The sequence below is a fragment of the Pollicipes pollicipes genome, unplaced genomic scaffold (assembly GCF_011947565.3).
Source record: "Pollicipes pollicipes isolate AB1234 unplaced genomic scaffold, Ppol_2.1 Scaffold_4881;HRSCAF=5763_pilon_pilon_pilon, whole genome shotgun sequence".
NCBI classification, from domain to species: domain Eukaryota; kingdom Metazoa; phylum Arthropoda; class Thecostraca; order Pollicipedomorpha; family Pollicipedidae; genus Pollicipes; species Pollicipes pollicipes.
In genome coordinates this window covers 8,025,068-8,043,037 of record NW_023596576.1, presented here as the reverse complement: position 1 = coordinate 8,043,037, position 17,970 = coordinate 8,025,068, and the positions used below count along the sequence as shown (strand labels likewise).

The following is a 17,970-nucleotide window of genomic DNA, read 5'->3' as shown; positions in this document are numbered from 1 at the left end:
CGTCAGTTGGCTCTCAATCAGTCTTGTGGAAGTTAGGATGATGTAACCAAACAATGACGTATTGAGGAGCAAAACTACTAAACAGAGAAACTGTGCTGTCTACAGCAGCCTTTTCCACTTAAAAATATATCAACAACAGCTATAATTGAGCTTATTTCCCCATAACTGATGTTTGCTTCAATATATTTCTCTGTGAACATTCTCTTTATTTGTTTTAGCACAAATTTAGAGCGAAAGGTATTAGCAGCCTGAAACTTGTAACTGCTGAGAGAAGCACGAGGCTCATGTCGCGCAAAATATATTTGGTCCACCCGATCATGTCCACCCACCTATGCAAAGATGACGTCATTAAAGCTATTTTTGCCGAATTTTGATTTTAGATTTTTTCTTGGCATCGATTGCAGGCGATAGTCTCATCTTCGAAATAGCTAACAAACAGCCTTACGGAATGATTGAGACGAGGTATTAGTATCTCAGATGAAACAATTGTCCGAGCTATCATCCCCGTGTGGTGTGTTAGTACGTGCACAACATTTCGGCGAGTGAACTGTCCAACCGTCATCAGGTGTTAGGGAGTCCTGAGAAGGACTGGGGGATGTTACAGCCATGTATGCTATGTATGTATGCCATGTATGCCTTACAGTCATGTATGCATCACAACCCGAATGCATTCGTCAGAATTGCTGGGATTCAAACCACGGCCTTCTGATTGCGAGTCCAGTGCTATAACAGCTGAGCTAACCAGAAAGAACAATCCGTAGGTGTTTGAACTTAGTGTTATGCATCTCCTGGATATTTTTGAATTTTCCAAGGAACTGGTGGTTGTTATTTTGGGCTGATGGGGTTGTTGGCCAGAACGCTTGGCTCACTGATGGGGTTGCTAGCCAATGCCACGCGCACGGCCTCCTTGACCTTTCTGACTTTCCAGCTTTGCTTTCTGCCGAGGATAGTAACATCCTGTCTGTGAAGCGGACTCGGGCTCCATTTGTTGTGGAAGGTACCGGTTAGATGATTTATTTCCCTCTTCCCAGTTCCGTCATCGTCGACGAAGGCATTTACGCGGTGCTGAGGCAGCTCACGAAGCCTACCTTGACTGTTGCGGAGTGATGTGACTGGAATTCAGGGACCGGCTAGTTGCCGTTGGTTTTCGGTATATTGGTGTCCCCAACCTGCTGGTGGTCCTCTCGACCTGTAGTCCAGGAAAGGCAGCCAGCTGTTAGCTTTACGACTCATAGTGAACTGTGTGGACGGTCGCTAGCTGTTGATGTGGTCTTGGAATGTCATTGCGTCTACCTGGTGTTGCCAGAGAATGAAAGCGTCGTCGGCGTGATGCGGATATACTGCGGATTTTGGTGATGCAGTCTCATCTCCATGTCTTCATCATGGGGTGAAGAAGATCACATCAAAATATGTGGAAACGCAAGAACAGCAATATAACCTCTAAGCTAATAGCACAACCAATCAAGGTGATCGTAAGACTGAGTGATTAGCAGCTATCACCACAAGAGGAGCCAATGCTGAATACATTAGTATAATTCACAACCTCATACGTGCGAATAACCTACATGGACACCATATCTCTCACAGGAGAGTGCAAAGTAAATCGAGAGAGAGCAGGGAGATGGGCTACACTGGAAAGTCAGACAAACATTGGATAAAGCCATACTGCCAAGGCTAAATGTGGCCAAGGAAGAACGAGCAGGCATCAAGGAACTAAAGAATGACGACAGCATTGTGATAGTGCCTGCTGACAAAGGCAACGTCACAGTAGTCAAGACCTAAAAGTACACTCGCAAGCTAAACCTGGTGAGTGATGAGACACACAAAAAATGAGAATAGATCTTTCGACAACAACCGAACGAAAACTAACTCAGGTTTTGAAGAACAACAAGGACGAAGGAAAACCAACAGATGCACCGTTTAGACATCTAAGTCAATATTACAGCAGACGTGGACAATGTAGTGAATCTATATGGAAAAGTTCGTAAGTTGCTTTTGGAACCCAAAGGGATATGGGCTGCTTTTAAAGACTCGGGTGATCTCGGCTACCCTCCTTCCGGCGTAAAAGTGCATTGACTTAAGGTCAGTTTTCCCGATGAAGTGGGTTTGTGAAGCTAGCCTTTGAACGGGACACTTGTAGCTGTTTGTGTTCCGACTTATTTTTACGGTGGAAATGACGCGTGAGGGACTTCGTTCTCATGACCTATGTCGTCAACTAACCTCCCAAATTTGCTGGGTTTTGGGTTCCTCGGACCAACGGTCTAGCTTGTGTCATGTTCACGATTGTTGCAAATCTTATTCATTTTTGATATCTATGTATGCCAAAATGTCACGAATTTTGTCGCAAAATTGGCATCACCATATTTTAAGGTGAAAAGTCAAGCTAACAAGCACGCGTTATAAAATGGCTCATGCATGTCTCGGCTCGACCGATATACGTTCGTTCGATTTGATCATAATGCGACGCACACTTTTCGTCTTTGGGAAGGGCAATGCGGGTAGATGTGACTCAGAGTAAGTGTGTCCCAATGAGAATGTCGTCTAATTCATCAGACCAACACCTATGAAAGCCCGAACCTAACCCACCCAATTATGGTGTCCACAAACGGTAATTCATTACAGTCGTGGACTTTTCGGTTGTTTGCCCTCGATCGAACCGGTCTCTGTGAAACGCGTTTTTTGGCGTTCCAAGTTTTCGCGAACGCTTCCCCATACGGGCGAACTTCACCTGCGGCTAAGGGCCGTCACCATCACTCCAGCTACCAAGTTGGTCCCTAGAGTGATCTAAATTAATGATGTTTTTAGCTACGATGGGGCAAGCATTAGGTCCCATACAGAGAACCGTGCATGGTCTCCATGTAGAGATTTATTCATCAGGATCAGAGCTATCCATAGAGGCACCGTATACGCGGGACTCAACAAGAGAGAAGCGAGGTACTTTTTCAAGCTGCTTACGCGTTTGAGCAACATTTGGGATATCACCCACACCACCCTCCCATGCATCTGCGTTCGGTCAAGCCGCTTGGCATCACATGACTATCGGATCTCTTTATCCCGATGTGGTGTTGTCTTCTGACGCATGTACATTGGCCCATTCTAGTGATGTTACGCGGACACTTGCGGCGGACCTGTGACGCTCACGGTGTTACCAGGTACGGCGGACCTGTGACGCTCACGGTGGTACCAGGTACGGCGGACCCGTGACCCTCACAGTGTTACCAGGTACGGCGGACCAATGACGCTCACAGTGTTACCAGGTACGGCGGACTTGTGCCCCTCACAGTGTTACCAGGTACGGCGGACCTGTGACGCTCACGTTGTTACCAGGTCCAGCGGACCTGTGACGCTCACGGAGTTACCAGGTACGGCAGACCTGTGACCCTCACAGTGTTACCAGGTACGGCGGACCAGTGACGCTCACAGTGTTACCAGGTACGGCGGACCTGTGACGCTCACGGTGTTACCAGGGTCGGCGGACCTGTAACGCTCACCGTGTTACCAGGTACGGCGGACCTGTGACGCCCACGATGTTACCAGGCGTTTCAGCAGAGCTGTGTCCTGCAGCGCCGCAGCGGCAGACTTACCAACAACACTGACGACACATCCGCTTATTGGGAGGGCATCGATGCGTCAACCTGACTTGAACACACTGTCTGCGACGTTTTCCCTGTAGTGTATTGACCGTCTTAAATTGCATAAACGCATTTGTTTGAATAATTTACATTAAAGAGCCTTCGTTCCCTTGGCACCCTCCAATGTGTACGCAATCCGAACGAAGTGAGAGACTAGCTTGAAAGCTCCACTGGAAAATAAACATGCAGAGCATACCAAGGGAGAGCTTTGCCGGAAAAATGAGCATGTTTATAAGTCAACTGACATCAGTTACATCACTGATGATCTTACGAAGTTGGAGAAAGAATGATCATCGTTTTCAACTGTTCATAACCATGTTTAAATATGCGATTAGGGGAATATATTAAATAATTTATTGATAACTGCATTCTATAACATAGCATTAACTTGTGAGTCTTAATCTTTGCGCCAGACAGTAAACGATACCGTTATAAACATGATCATGTATCGACATTTGGAATTTTTTGACGTTTGCACTCGCATATTGGGTTACCAAAATGTTGTATGCAAGGTCATGCAATGGTGAGTTAAGCAAATTGTGTTGTTACCGTCCTTCACAACATCTATGCTGCGGATGCCTTCCGCGGTGAAGGCCCAGAACTCATTAGTCACGCATAATTCCGCCACCACCAGAGAACAAAAAACACAAGTTGTAGAAACGTCTTCATTTCAAAAACAGAGAACACATGCACAACGTTTGAGAGACATGAAATAGTCAAGTGGGCCTCGTTAGCACACATAAACAATGTGGTTCAGCCACGTCGCGGGCATGAGCTCAACTCGGGCCTGGCGGTCCGCTCTTCTGGGAAGCTCCCACAGCCAGAGGCGCTAGCCGGCCCGGCTCGCAACGCGCGCATCAAAACCGCATGAAAGTGGAGACGAAGAATGGGATCGCAAACCCACCCTTACTCTGTGACAGAAAACGCATTTTTAACACTCGATGAGTACACAGTTCACGATAGCAGCGCTAGATCTAGTGAAATGCCGCACAAATTGAGCGTATAGAGTATGCACCATGTAATGTCTGTTCAGTATATTCTGTCTAGAGACGGGCAGGGTGCGCGCTGCGGATTGGCAGGATCGTGTTCCTACTTTTTCAGAGCGTCAGCACTAATGTGCATTTTTTTCAGGCGTCATGCGTGGAAAACGTGTTGAAAATATTCGAGAGATACAGCAAGTTGAAGAAATTAAAAGAGTCCTGTTTTGGAACATCTCATTATTGATATGTTTCAAAACATTCATTATTGACGTGTTCCAAAACGTTCTTCATTTACATCTTTCAAAACATGTCATTATCAGCATATTCCAAAACATGACAAAGTATTTGCTCACATGCTCCCAGGTTATGTAGGTATGTGCTCAATCTGTTATTTGTTAATCCTTAATAAACATGAGTGGTCGTGTTATGCACACTGCAATTGGTGAAACGAGCAATGCAAAATTTCCATCTAATTTTTTTTCTTACACGGACTCATGAAGTGACTCCAACCGAAAGGGCAATGCTCAGTCAATACCGTATGTGTAGGCATGTGAACAAATGTGAAGGTCACATTTGTGTTTTTTTTAACTCTCAATCCTAAAAACTAACAAAATGAAGATAGATGAATGGACATTAAAATAAATAGCAAAAATGCACTGCCTAGAACATTCAAGATTGTTGTTGGTATCTCGTAAGCGAGAATGAGCAATCGACAGAGGTGAATAGGGATATGATGCAGCTTATTTCATCTGAGGTATATCAAAATCAGAAGAGTCCAGGTAAGTTGACTTTAAATCATCACCTCATTTGTTAGAATATTCTACCTAGCAATGAAGAGTTTCTAATTGTTCTCACTAACCATTGCTCACCTTCGGAAGGGGCGCTACATGCGGGAGTCATAACGGAGAAATCTGCCGGATTATTATGTTCCCACATTTTAGGCAGGGCACCACGGGGTTCGTCACAGGGATGAGTTTATGCTCAGAGGTCTATGACATATAATCGTCTGCTACCCAGCTACAAACATGGCCTACAATATTCTTAACAGTGAATTACATTGTCCTCCCCCGGGGAGTCACTCGCCTTCTCGCGAACACGCATTAACGGCACACTCCAACCGCACAAAATGGATGAACGATGTGTCGAAACGGATGGCGCGTGTCGAAAGCTGATGCCGGTTCTCTCGGAGACCCCTGCACTGGCGTCGGCCCTGCCGAGCGCGCCTCACCGCGCGCCCGTCCGCCGCGCCGTGGCCAGTTCCTTGAGCGTTCTGCCGTCGCGTCGCCTATGCCACCAGGATGTGCGGCGCAGTCAACAGGATGGCGATGGTCGCCACGACCGTGAACAGCGTGAACACGATCAGGCAGAAGCGGTCCACCACCATGGCGGCGAACTTCCAGTCACTGATAATCTCGCGGATCTCATCGTCCTTGCGGATGCGCGCCGTGATGAAGCGCAGCTCGCGCAGCAGTGCCTGCAGCTCGCGGTGCGTGCCGGCACAGCCGCTCGACGGCGTGTACTCGAGGCCGCCGTAGCCGCCGGTGGGCGCCAAGCCCCGGAAGTCGTCGTCCATGTCCAACACGTTGGCCAGCAGCGACTTGGAGGAGCGCTCCTTCAGCTCCAGCTCCTTCATCTTGTTGTTCATCATGATGGTCTTGCGCGTGATCTTGCGGCCGGGCCGTGACATGCGCAGGAACCACGGCAGCCAGTTGAGGAACAGCGTACTGATCTGTGGGGCGGGGAGGTGTCAACCGGCCTGGGTTCAGCGCTCATTAGAGGAACGGGAACGTGTCTTTTGGCCTGAGTCGGCGCCGATTAGAGGAACGGGCATGTGTCAGTTGGCCTGTGGTCAGCGCTCATTAGAGGGGCGGGGAGGTGTCAGTTAGCCTGGGGTCAGTGCTCATTAGAGGGACAGGGAGGTGTCAATTGGTCTGGGGTCAGCGCTTATTGGAAAGACGGGAAGGCGTCAGTTGGTCTGGGGTCAGCGCTCATTAGAGGGACAGGGAGGTGTCAGTTAGCCTGGGGTCTGTGCTCATTAGAGGGACAGGGAGGTGTCAGTTGGTCTGGGGTCAGCGCTCATTAGAGGGACAGGGAGGTGTCAGTTAGCCTGGGGTCAGTACTCATTAGAGGGACAGGGAGGTGTCAGTTGGTCTGGGGTCAGTGCTCATTAGAGGGACGGGGAGGTGTCAGCTCACACCCAAACAAGATATATCCTGCTGGCACTGCAGCTTTGCACGGAGAATCGATCTGCCCAGGGCAAACGGGAAGGAGCGCAGGTTCATCTCTCTGCTGACAAGCGAATTTGTACCTCAGAAGTAAAGAATATGACCAAGGTTGCCAAGTGTACGGGCCGGATAGGGTTGGCTATCTGTTACAAAATTGCACTGGTGTATATATATATATATATATATATATATATATATATATATATATATATATTTACATATAAACATGCGTGTGCTGTCTTTCAGCCCTGCGGTGGCTTGGCGTTTCGGCATGACGAAAAATTAAAAAAAAATGGAAGGGATGACGGAAAGTGCCGATGTTTGGGAAGCAAAGCGCGTTGATTGATAAACGCTTTCTGCGGCATATACCAACGCAGCACGGAACTTACCCACTGCGGCATTCTGTGTGTGTCTGCCGTCCTGTGGTGGTAGTTAAGAACCACAACAGTGAGCACGACTGAGGATGCAACCATGAACATGATGCAGTTGAAGTACGTCCCTGCAACAGACGGTGTGCACCGTTCGATCAGCAGGGAACCAGCACCGATCTGAATAAAAGCCGCTCTTCAAGCCACACTATCTGCTTGAGGAGTTCATGACACAGACTACCTCCCTATCGCTTCCGCGTGTGAGACATGCATGACTATCGAGATCTTGACGCTACCGGCTACGCCCACCCCCACAGCTGAGTACACATCGCTGCACACAGAATGCAACGTCCGCCTGGCGACAGGGTAAGTCCCGGGGCCGGGTGTCCCTGGGACGGGCCTCTGTTTGCCGGGCCTCCGCGGGCCGATCGGGTGTCACCCTCCACCGCGCGCCGGGAGATCAAGCCTACCACACCGCTGTGGCGGTCAGGAGCAGAATTAAGTGGAAGGCGCACAGTCGCAGGGGAGATCAGCACAAGGATCGCTGCTGCAGTTAGGATCAGGAAGACAAGACGCGAGGCTACGGCGGACACCAGAAGAGGCACGGCAGCAACGGACACCAGGAGAAGAGTCGCAGCTAGAACGGACACCAGGAGAAGAGGCACAGCTACGACGGACACCAGGAGAAGAGGCACAACAACAACGGACACCAGAAGAAGAGGCGCAGCTAGAACGGACACCAGGAGAAGAGGCACAGCAACAACGGACACCACGAGGCACAGCTACAGCAGCATCAGGGCAAGGGAAGCGGTTACAGCTTAAATCAGGAATCAAGGGAAAGCGGTTACAGCTGAGATCAGGAATCAAGGTAAGCGGTTACAGCTGAGATCAGGAATCAAGGTAAGCGGCTACAGCTGAGATCAGGAATCAAGGGAAGCGGTTACAGCTGAGATTAGGAATCAAGGGAAGCGGTTACAGCTGAGATCAGGAATCAAGGTAAGCACAAAATTCGGTCGGAGATCAGGGCAAGAGACAGCTACGCCGGAAGTCTGGATAACAAGGAAAACAGCTCCAGCGTATGCCGGGAATACCATGTGCACGGGCGCGGGTAGGAGCAGGAGGAAAAGGTGCACATAAGCGGTTCGGATTAAGACAAAGTACACAGCACAGGCTGGGATCATGACTGCAACGTTCGCGATTGCAGTTGGAATCAAGATGGTAAGGACAAAAGCTGCAGCAAGTACCATGGGTACAAAGGATCCAGTCACAGTGGGATCAGGGGTGACGCCAAGGAATTTAGTTTCAACGGCATTAGGAAGACTAAGTACAACTACTGCAGGGACCAGGACGGTGTGGCCTTAACACAGCCTTCAGTTGGCTTTGAACAATAGGACAGACGACAGAACTTTTGCAATAATATCGCCGTGAACGACGAAGATGGGCGGCTCCGGGTTCATTGAATGCGACGCTGTCACCATTTTCCCAGTGTGTGGCTGGCTATTTGGACTCCGTCCTCAAAACTCGCAATATCCGAGCCCAACTTTGAGGCTGAAGCGGCCGCAGAGTGAGTGGAGGAGGCAGCAATGTCGTCGGGGTAGGCTGCACATCCATGATCCATGCCGTTATAATCCCGTTCAGCTCGAGAAGCATGGTGCAGTCAAGGAACCCTCCGGAGGGCGCAGTCTTCAGTGGCGATGAAGGTATACTCAATAAAGGCATAAGTTGCAGGCTATTGATCTGATTGCAACCATTCACATAGATAGTTGTAACATTTGGAATGTGATTAACCACCTCTTGAGTATCTGGACGCCGGCATGATTGATTATAAGTAAAACAATACAAATGCGTTTTGCAGGCATTCTGGTATGACCGACGTTGTTATTTATTATAGTTAGTCCCGCACCATATAAGTAACTTACGGCTGATTAAGATCACAGGGAAGCTGTTCATGTTATGTCTTGCCAACGTCAGTTTCCCGAAAAACGCCAGAATGCATTGATCGCGGCGAGGAACAGAAAAACAGCCCCGGAACGAATCCAGCGGTCGTGGCTTAGGGTCAAAAACAGACGACAAAAACCGTTATTTGATTTCCACTTCCAATCTGCTCTTGCAATCAACAACCAGACGTCGACCACTGCGGCCCCAGCTGGGACGCGAGTTCGTTGGACCGAGATCAAAGACGGCAGACAGCGGCGGTGATGAACCCGATCGACCGCGGCATTGCTCCATCGGCCCTTTAGCGCGGGAGGAGGGGCGAACAACACCTCATTGCGCTTCATCCCAACCCACACACGGGCACAACAGTCGTTGTCTCGCCAGGGTCATGGGTACACATGTCGTTATCGGGGCAGGTTGTCCGAAGTCCACCCTTCACTCCATTGACGGGCGTACAGGCGACCATGGTTCGGACGGCCGGCGACGGCGGTGCGTCAGACGGCGCATGCGCGGTGGCCAGCCGGTCACCTGTCTGTGCAATCAATGGACCCGGCCGCGGCCGGCGCCTTACCTGGCAGGGCGTGGCGCACAGTGCAGCAGGAGACCGCGTCCCTGTCAAAGGTCATCTAGCGCGTGCAAGCTACGGTCCGGGTGTTGGGGAACCCCGACAGACATGGAAACCATGCGGAGTGCGGAGGTGTCGAGGTGCATGATATTGGAAATGTAGATAATTGGAAAATGAGGATGCAAAGCGCATGCATAAAATTGCGAGAGTAGTTATCTTAAGGGATAGTCAGCAGCGTGTCTCGAAGGCATCAAATGGGAAATGCTTTCAGGTAACCTGGTGGAAAACAGTTCTGTAATTGGGCATGCAGCTCGTAAAGGGATAACGATTGTCGACTGTGAATTTTGGATTGTATCTTGACTGGTTACACAAACCGAACGAAATCAAGTTCAAATGAGTCGCTTTCCTGAGTTTTAGCTGGTACACCTTTCTCTGTGCTCCCATAGGTGTAGTATTTTATAAAAAAGTTCGGTCTCCATATACTCCAGGCATCGGCAAAACTTTGAACGTATTGGAGAAGGATGGTGCGAAACATTAAAACGAAAACCGCCTTAAATCTTTACCAAATGACAACTTAATTTGTTAGCATAAAGCCAGAACATAATGTTTGTCCTGGAATGCTAAGCACAACTCACATCCTGTTCACTGAAACGCACTGAGAACGGATGCGACTTCCTCAAAGACAGCAATGATTAACCAATGGACTTATTCCGCGCCACTCCCGTCGGCTGCGCCTCATTGGGCCCATACCGAGGGCGTGCGGCGGTGCGGTGCGGCCACCGCGCTCTGGGGGCTTGCAGCAGCAGGTACCGTAGAGGCCGGTGCGAGCTGTTCAGGGACGAGAGCGCAGGAGCTCTCATGCGAACTGTTCAGGGACGGGAGCGCAGGAGCTCTCATGCGAACTGTTCAGGGACGAGAGCGCAGGAGCTCTCATGCGAACTGTTCAGGGACGAGAGCGCAGGAGCTCTCATGCGAACTGTTCAGGGACGGGAGCGCAGGAGCTCTCATGCGAACGGCGGAGACAGTGGCGCATGTACGTGTGATAGGACCACCCCTTTTGGGAAGTCAGCAGAGAAAGGAGGTGCACTGGCAGAGTGGGGGGCCGCTGGTCCACTGAAGACGGCAGACAGAGGGGCAGACCTTACAGGAAAGGACGGCGACGGCCGCACCGGCCGACGCATCACCGCTGCCGCTACTCTGCCTGCAGGAGGGACGGGCAGCGGGTATGGTGTCTGTGCAGGGGCATCTGGACAATGACGACGTCAAGACCGCAGCGGAGCACCTGACGTTGCAGGTTCGCTGGGAAACTGACCCCGGGTCTGGACGACATTATGGGGTGCTGCGAGGACTGCACGTATCACCACTTCGGAAAAATAGGGAGGGTTGGAAAATGGCGGGTCAACAAGAGCAAGGGCTGTGCGATAGTTGGAACACAGAGCCCAGTTGCGGGGCGGGGCGGGGCGGGTCACTTGAGCAGTCATCTGTGCAAGTACCTATCAGAGGCAGATGATCCGAGTTGCGCGGGAGGAGTTCGTGGGCTATTAGAGAGAATACGATGAGGGACAGAAGAATGGTGATACCTGCAACACGCAAACACCCGTTGTCGGCCGGTGAGGGGCGAGACCGTCGGCGGGTCCTCAGCACCGATTCCAGGCCTACGATTAGTCTACACAGCACGGAATCTGACTGATGGTGGCGGCCATGCGTAACTGGTCAACTACTGATGAATGCCATTCCTCGGGGAAAACGAGCTGTCCGTAGCATCTGGTGCGATTCGCCATTTCATCTACGTGTCCGGTACACTTCTCGGGATAATGAAAGTGGCGTTCCTTGTGCTGAATAAACGAGGTGAAAAGTACCACCACGAGAGCCTGGCAAGCCATGAGTGCACCAGGCGTCGCTCAGGTTCAACAACAGCTGTGATCAGTACCTGGCCGGATTGGGATATGCACAGGCGAAACTGCTCGTATGCATGGGCCTTGAGAAACGCATGCTCTTTTGCCACCCAATCACATTTTGCTTGATCTGTCCCCGGTACACCTTTTCATGACCGTGCGTTCCTGAGCTGAAGTGTTATGCGTAAGCAACTATCAACAACTCCCGCTTTCATTGCCTGTTTTGTAGGAATGGTTCCGACTTTAATCCCCGGATTTAGTTTCGTTTTATATGGCAGGTTTTGATGGGCACCTGCCGACTTGCTCTATGTCAGCAGATGTATGCGGGTTTTCGTTTGGTTATTTCGGGAAGTCATGCACTCAATCGGGCAGGCTTGGAATCTAAGAAAACTTGTAAAAAGCGGTGACATCCGGATTCTGCAGTGTCACTGGCTGCTCCCAAGGTGCAAGCGTTAAAGGCTTTCGCAAACCATGCAAGCAAGTTGGGAGATCCAAAAATCGACGCAATCGTATAGAGCTGGCAGCACCAAAAACCTTCCGCGGGTGGATCGCTTCAAGCCTATATCAAAGTACGGCTTCGGAAGGGAGTGAAGCAATTATGCAGGGAAGCAGGAGGGAAGGGGGGCACTACGTCCACGGGCGGAGGAGAAGGCAGCGGCGGAGGGCTGGTGGCACACCTAAAGGCGGGCACTGCGAGTATGGTCCGTGAGGGCAATACAGCCAGGCGGAGGGAGGCAGCATACCTATGAGAGGCACTGCGTCACTGGTGTTTGGCATCATGGCAGCGACCAGGTTCAAGAACACGGTCAGAGAGAGCAGAATCGTCACCCCTGTAACAAGACGGGCTCGCATGGACCAGCTGGTGCGCCGCGCCGCGCCGCGGTCGGCGGCGCCGGTCCTGGAGCGCTCGGCCCGGGGCGGGGACGTCTAGTGTCGCACCGGGAGCAGGCGGGGCTGGTGAGCTCGGGGTGCTGTGTGTTGCATGGAGCTCGGTCGTGGTTGGCTAGCTTCAGCTGACGCTCACATAAACCTATCACAGCACAACACCGAGCGGAGACGGCATGCGGGAGGCCTACCTATAAGGGGCACTGCCTCTGAGGTTTCTGGCATCATTTCGGTGGTGATGTTTAGGAAGAACGTCAGAGAAAGCAGAATTGTCACCTCTGTCGGAAAACCAGAGATGTCGCCGTCATTCTGAGGAGCGCACAAGGTGACCATGCTGCGGCACTCTGCAGCACGAGACCCGACGACAGCCAGTCCAACACAACCAGAATCGAAAGCTGCTGAGGTTAAGGCTATGGTTCAACTCCGGCAGCGCCTACGTAAAAATGATGGGTGAAGCTCTTCAACTTTAAAGAAAAGTATGCATTCATTTACTATCATTACATCATCTATAGTCTACTATAACTAAGATATCTACAAACTGCAAAATTATCAAGGAAAATACGTAATAAGAAGCATTTTGCACAGTGCAAAAGTATGCCTACTTAATTCCCGCTTATACTTTAACGTAAACTCAACTGACAGAAAAAAGCTTTCGCGGACCTATCGCCAAAGAAACATAAGCTTTTGATCTTGCAATATTGCTCAGTTGGCACTCCTTAGTACCACTCAAACTCGTGCAAGCTGTTGAAACAATGATATCGTTTGACAAGTATTATGTTAATGCATAATTCAACGACACGAGTCTTCCTACTCTTAACCGACATGACACGAGCTTACATGAAATGTATCTCACGTGAAACAAACGAATCAAGCAGCAATGAGAAAAAAATGCGCAGCAACCTATTCTATTGGAAGTCGAATGTACTGAAATGTACTGAAGAAATTTGCATTTGAAATACAGATATAATGCAGCAGTCAAGCCAAATTGTCACACAGTTTCAATTTTAGCCTTTCATTGTGGACAGAGTAATCTACATTTATTCTAAATTCATGGGTTGTTCCCGACGGTGATGAGAATACGTTGGTCGGCCTCTATAGCTGTCGTCAGCGATGGCGAGGACAGCGCAACACGAAAACTAGCATGGAGCTTTAGAGCTTCCCTTTAACCGTCGGGCCATGCACACACGGACTTTTAATTAGTCGCAGCAGTGACTTCTCTATGTTTAATTCGGTGCAACTGAGCAAGCAGCAATTAGCGTGCTAAGATATTTAATGTTAGTGCAGATGGCTAGTTAGATCGCGATCAAAATACAGCTGCCGAGCCACCAAGCATTGAGGAACATCAGGTGAACTGCTGATGGCCGAGCACCTACAGTGATTGACAGCTGCGATTAGTGAGATTAGTCGGCACGCGCGCGGACTTCTGTCGAACTCGCTACATTGCTCAAAATCGACGAGATGTCGAACAGGCACCAGGTGGCCGGGCGTCTGGCGATGGCGTCCCATTGCTCATCACTGATTGGCACAGCCACCGATGGTGGTGAAAAGTGACCGGCTGTCTCTAAGTGCGCTGCTGGCGGCCTTGGCAATTGGAGCGTATGTCCACTGGCATGACCGCGTCAGCTGCTCTCTTACCACGGAAGAACAAAGACGCAAAGCGAGTTTTGCCGTAGCACGTTCAGCAGGCTCATGCGGTTGAGCTACAGGCGAGGTGCGTGGAGATGAAGCCGCAGACCAAACGGGCGAGCATGCGGTGATGCAGGTTAGTGGCCCAGTTGGCTTGTCATCATTGAGGCTTTTCAGTTTAGTTTATTGTGTTTCTCGACCTAGCGACTAAACACGTCAGCAGAAAGGTTTCTCAACTCTGCTTCCTTTTTTAAAGTTGTTCGATGTGAGTGTTAATTGAAGGGCTATCGCCACAGCCGACGTCAATTTGGCGTATATATACAAGACAGATCAATTGCGATGATATACAAATCAACGCAGGCACCATAATTGAGGACACGGAACAAAGTGTTTCTGTCACTAACACCTTGACAACGCTTCCGAAACGAGTCCCACGAGTCACCTAGTAGGAGCTTCTCCACTTCATAGGAGAAAGACAGGCCTTAAGGTCCTGCATTTTTGATATTATGAGTTCAAACATCTTATGTTGCGTTACCTTCCAAATGCCAGGAGGTAATGGTTAAGGCATTGCAATGCTGAGTAATGATTATATTGACGGCACACATTGTTTCGAGCCATGCTCATCCTAAAGAGTGACGCATCTCAAGAATGGCATAACAAAAGTGGCAAACACTTTTGCCGATGAGCGCATCTCGAAACATTGAGTATCGTTAATATAATCGTTATTAAACATTACACAGTCATTTACCCAGTGCCCTCTGGAATATTGGAGATCATGAACTCACTTTCAGCTCAAAGCATTTTCATCGACTATGGTGTATGCACTTCGGCTCCATCAGTCACGGTTAAAAAATACGTGGGTTACGGTCCGACATATGCTACATGCTGTTTCACAGCTGCAATTTGTATAACTGTGCAATATTCTCGCGTATGTTTGACCTATAGATGACCTGTATGTTGCAAAGGCGTTGCGAAGTTTACCTCCTACAATACGGCGGTCTTCCACAATATTCATTATTGGTTGTGCTATTTTTATCCAGCTGTACTGGATCCATGATGAAGCGGGACCGCTGCACATTTCTAGCACTGCACTGTCTACTTTTTACCACAAATGAGAACATTATCGGGACAGATAAGCGCAAGGTGCAAAACCTCAATGATACCAGCCGGTTATATTTGCCGCACGCCACATGCATGCATTTGGCGTCATCAGACAAATTTTACTCTCACACATGCTGATTACCGACAGACATCCAGGCCGTGCCATTTAGTTCAGCTATTTAGTGATGCCGAGATGTCCACCGTGTAGGGGAAAAGGCCGCCGAGAGCGGCTCCATACAAGGCAAGGACAATGTGATCATGGGGAGAAATGGAAGCTTTGGAGAACTATTGTTGCTCGTGACACGAAATATAGTGTCATGAGAAAAGGGTCGATGGTGCGCTCAGGCAATGTAAGTCGTGGAACAGTTTGGGCACTGCCAGAGGCCATTTTCTGAAAATGCTTTCAGCAGAAGCATGTTCCTGTCAACAGCAAGGCCCATAACATTGCAAGAAATGTGCGGCTTTGACGTGGTGAGGTGTTCTGTCGGGGCCAGGATGCGAACATGGAACACAAGTGATGTGAGCATCAACTGCTGGAGTAATCTCGTCCGACCATCAACCGCCTGCCCTTGTTAATGGGGGCAACAGAGTGAGCCTCCAGGAATCATTGCTTTGTGCTCGTAATCGGCTTCATTGCCACACGTATGGTGTAATTGAACGACATGTTTCTTGAATCGGTGCCATGGACATGAACGAGATTCCTCAAGCCAAATTTGCCGGGTAACTCTTCATGTTTGCTCAATTGTTTGCATTCACTCATGGTGTGTCGCCTGTGCATGCGTTTACATTGGGACGCCACAGGAATGCAGATGGGGCCGAGGTGTAGCGAGGTGTGTGGCGCACGTGCGTGGGAGGGTGCACGCGCTAACTCAGGTGTGGGGGCCTGCACTTGCGTGTGCGTGAATGTGTGCGTGTGTGTGTGTAGGTGTGCGTGAGTGTCACACCTACACTAGCGGCGGTGATTCGAGTCTCGTGGACGGGTCAGCGCGTGGGTGAGCGGGGCGTGAGTCAGACACGTGGTGACCTCTGGCGACCCCTACTCGGGTCATGTGAGCTGTGACAGGACTGGCGCACAGTGCGGTCCGTTGACCAATAGACAGACAGACAAACAGACACTGCACGGCGACCGAGCGGCGTTAGTGACAGGCACTGCAGAACAGGCTGTTTAGTCGCAGACGTCTCTGAGCACGGCTAGCCAGCACCCACTGTACTTGCGGCTAACAGACACCCAAACATCTTAGCAGCATACTAGGCCACTCACTCGGTGACCTTCAGTACAGAAAAGGAGCTCTGGGGCGATGGCGCTTGGGCAAGTCGAACTTCTGACTTTCAGGACTAGAAAATATTTCAGTGCTAGAAATAGGATGTTTTTAAATTGCCACTTAGCTTCTATCGTTTAACCATACATGTTAAACTTTATCATTTTTATTCGCTTTCTGCTTTCAGGAATTGAGAGTAATGACGAATAAGCACGTGATGAAGAAAAAAACGCTTCTGAAGCACTGTTCATCCTTTATTTTGATGGGCCTTTGGATTCCTTTATGAATGCCATTCCGTTGTATGTACTGTCATTCCTCAACTTTTCAAGTGCAAATCAGATTTAATACCAAATCAGGCCCTTGTCAATGCTCGCGTGAAAAGGCTTAGTTTGGCCTTTTTGTCGCAACCGGCTTAAGGCATTGGCTATGGCAACACAAACTCAATTGTGTCGGCTGCAATTTGCGTCAGGGAGCACGACGACCAGCGACTTGCAGTCGTTCACTTAGTAACCGCCGCTGCCAAATCTTTTCGTGTCCGGAATTGTGTGTAAAGCGGAGGAGACTAGTGACATGCTTCAGGTGAAGAAAAGGCCTGCGTCATCTCTGTGAATCGCCAACACACAAACGGACGCAGCTTGGAAATAAATAGCTACAGAACAGGTCTTTTGATCGGGTTCGGGATCGGGTTCGGATTCGGATCAGTGGTGCCGGGTTCATGTACGCAGGATTGCTAGTTTTATTCAGTGCTGATATTGCACAGACATGTTGCCAGTCGGGTAAGGAAGCCCTAACATCAACCAGCGCGGGAACCGCAAGCAGACATGCATGATATCGACCCGCGGCACACGCCGAAAGCATTTGAAACAGCTGACTGCGAAAGCTTTCAAACCCAGCACATCTGTCAGAAAACCTCAGGTGACATCGACATAACCTTTAACAAATCCCTGACGTGAGGAATACCTGTCGATGTCAGCCAAGACAGGGCATCAGTCATCTCCCTCGCTCTCCCCTCGTGGCTCCGAATCTCAGTCTAAACCAACGAGCACCAGTTCGGTAAAAACAACAGCCACGCCCGGCTGGGGAGTGAATCGACACGGTCCCTGGCAGCGCGACCGCCCGTGGAAACGGCGGTCGGTCGCGAGGTATCGGCAGTGGGAGCCGCAGCACCCGGCTCGACGGCCGCAGCATGGCGAGAGAGTGCAGTGGCGGGTGGGAGAGGATCGAGGCGACGGCGACTGAGGGACACCGGAGACATCCAGTGAGCATCGGGAGAGGTACAGGGAACGTGCGGGGGGTGGTGAACGGCAGGGAAAGGGACAGTGGTGCCAATATTTAAAAGGAAGGATGTTCAATGAGACTGACGAGTGTGGCGTGAGCTCGAGAAATGGACAATCGGCAGGGCAGGCAGGCGAGACTGGCAGAAAAGTTGGAAGCATGCGGTGTTAAGTTGCATAAATCACTGTTTATAGCGGGCCGTGTTTGCTCGTTGGTTCGAAGAT

The 17,970-nt window shown here is 50.1% G+C and overlaps 1 protein-coding gene across 8 annotated transcripts in view; it reads right to left on the bottom strand.

Moving 5' to 3' along the window:
• Nucleotides 1–4,279: 4,279 nt before the first annotated feature.
• The window catches only part of LOC119100711 (neuronal acetylcholine receptor subunit alpha-7), a 65,938-nt gene continuing 52,247 nt past the window's right edge, over nt 4,280–17,970 (bottom strand). For 2 of the 8 annotated variants that reach the window (XM_037223790.1, XM_037223791.1), the window contains exons 8-11: nt 12,677–12,763; nt 12,344–12,430; nt 7,227–7,336; nt 4,280–6,341 (exon numbers count right to left, since the gene is read on the bottom strand). In XM_037223790.1, coding sequence (XP_037079685.1) covers nt 5,898–6,341; nt 7,227–7,336; nt 12,344–12,430; nt 12,677–12,763 — 728 coding nt within the window. In that variant the 3' untranslated portion in view covers nt 4,280–5,897. The remainder of the gene's footprint in view (nt 6,342–7,226; nt 7,337–12,343; nt 12,431–12,676; nt 12,764–17,970) is intronic. The other 6 variants (XM_037223795.1, XM_037223794.1, XM_037223793.1 and 3 more) reach the window with 3 other exon arrangements.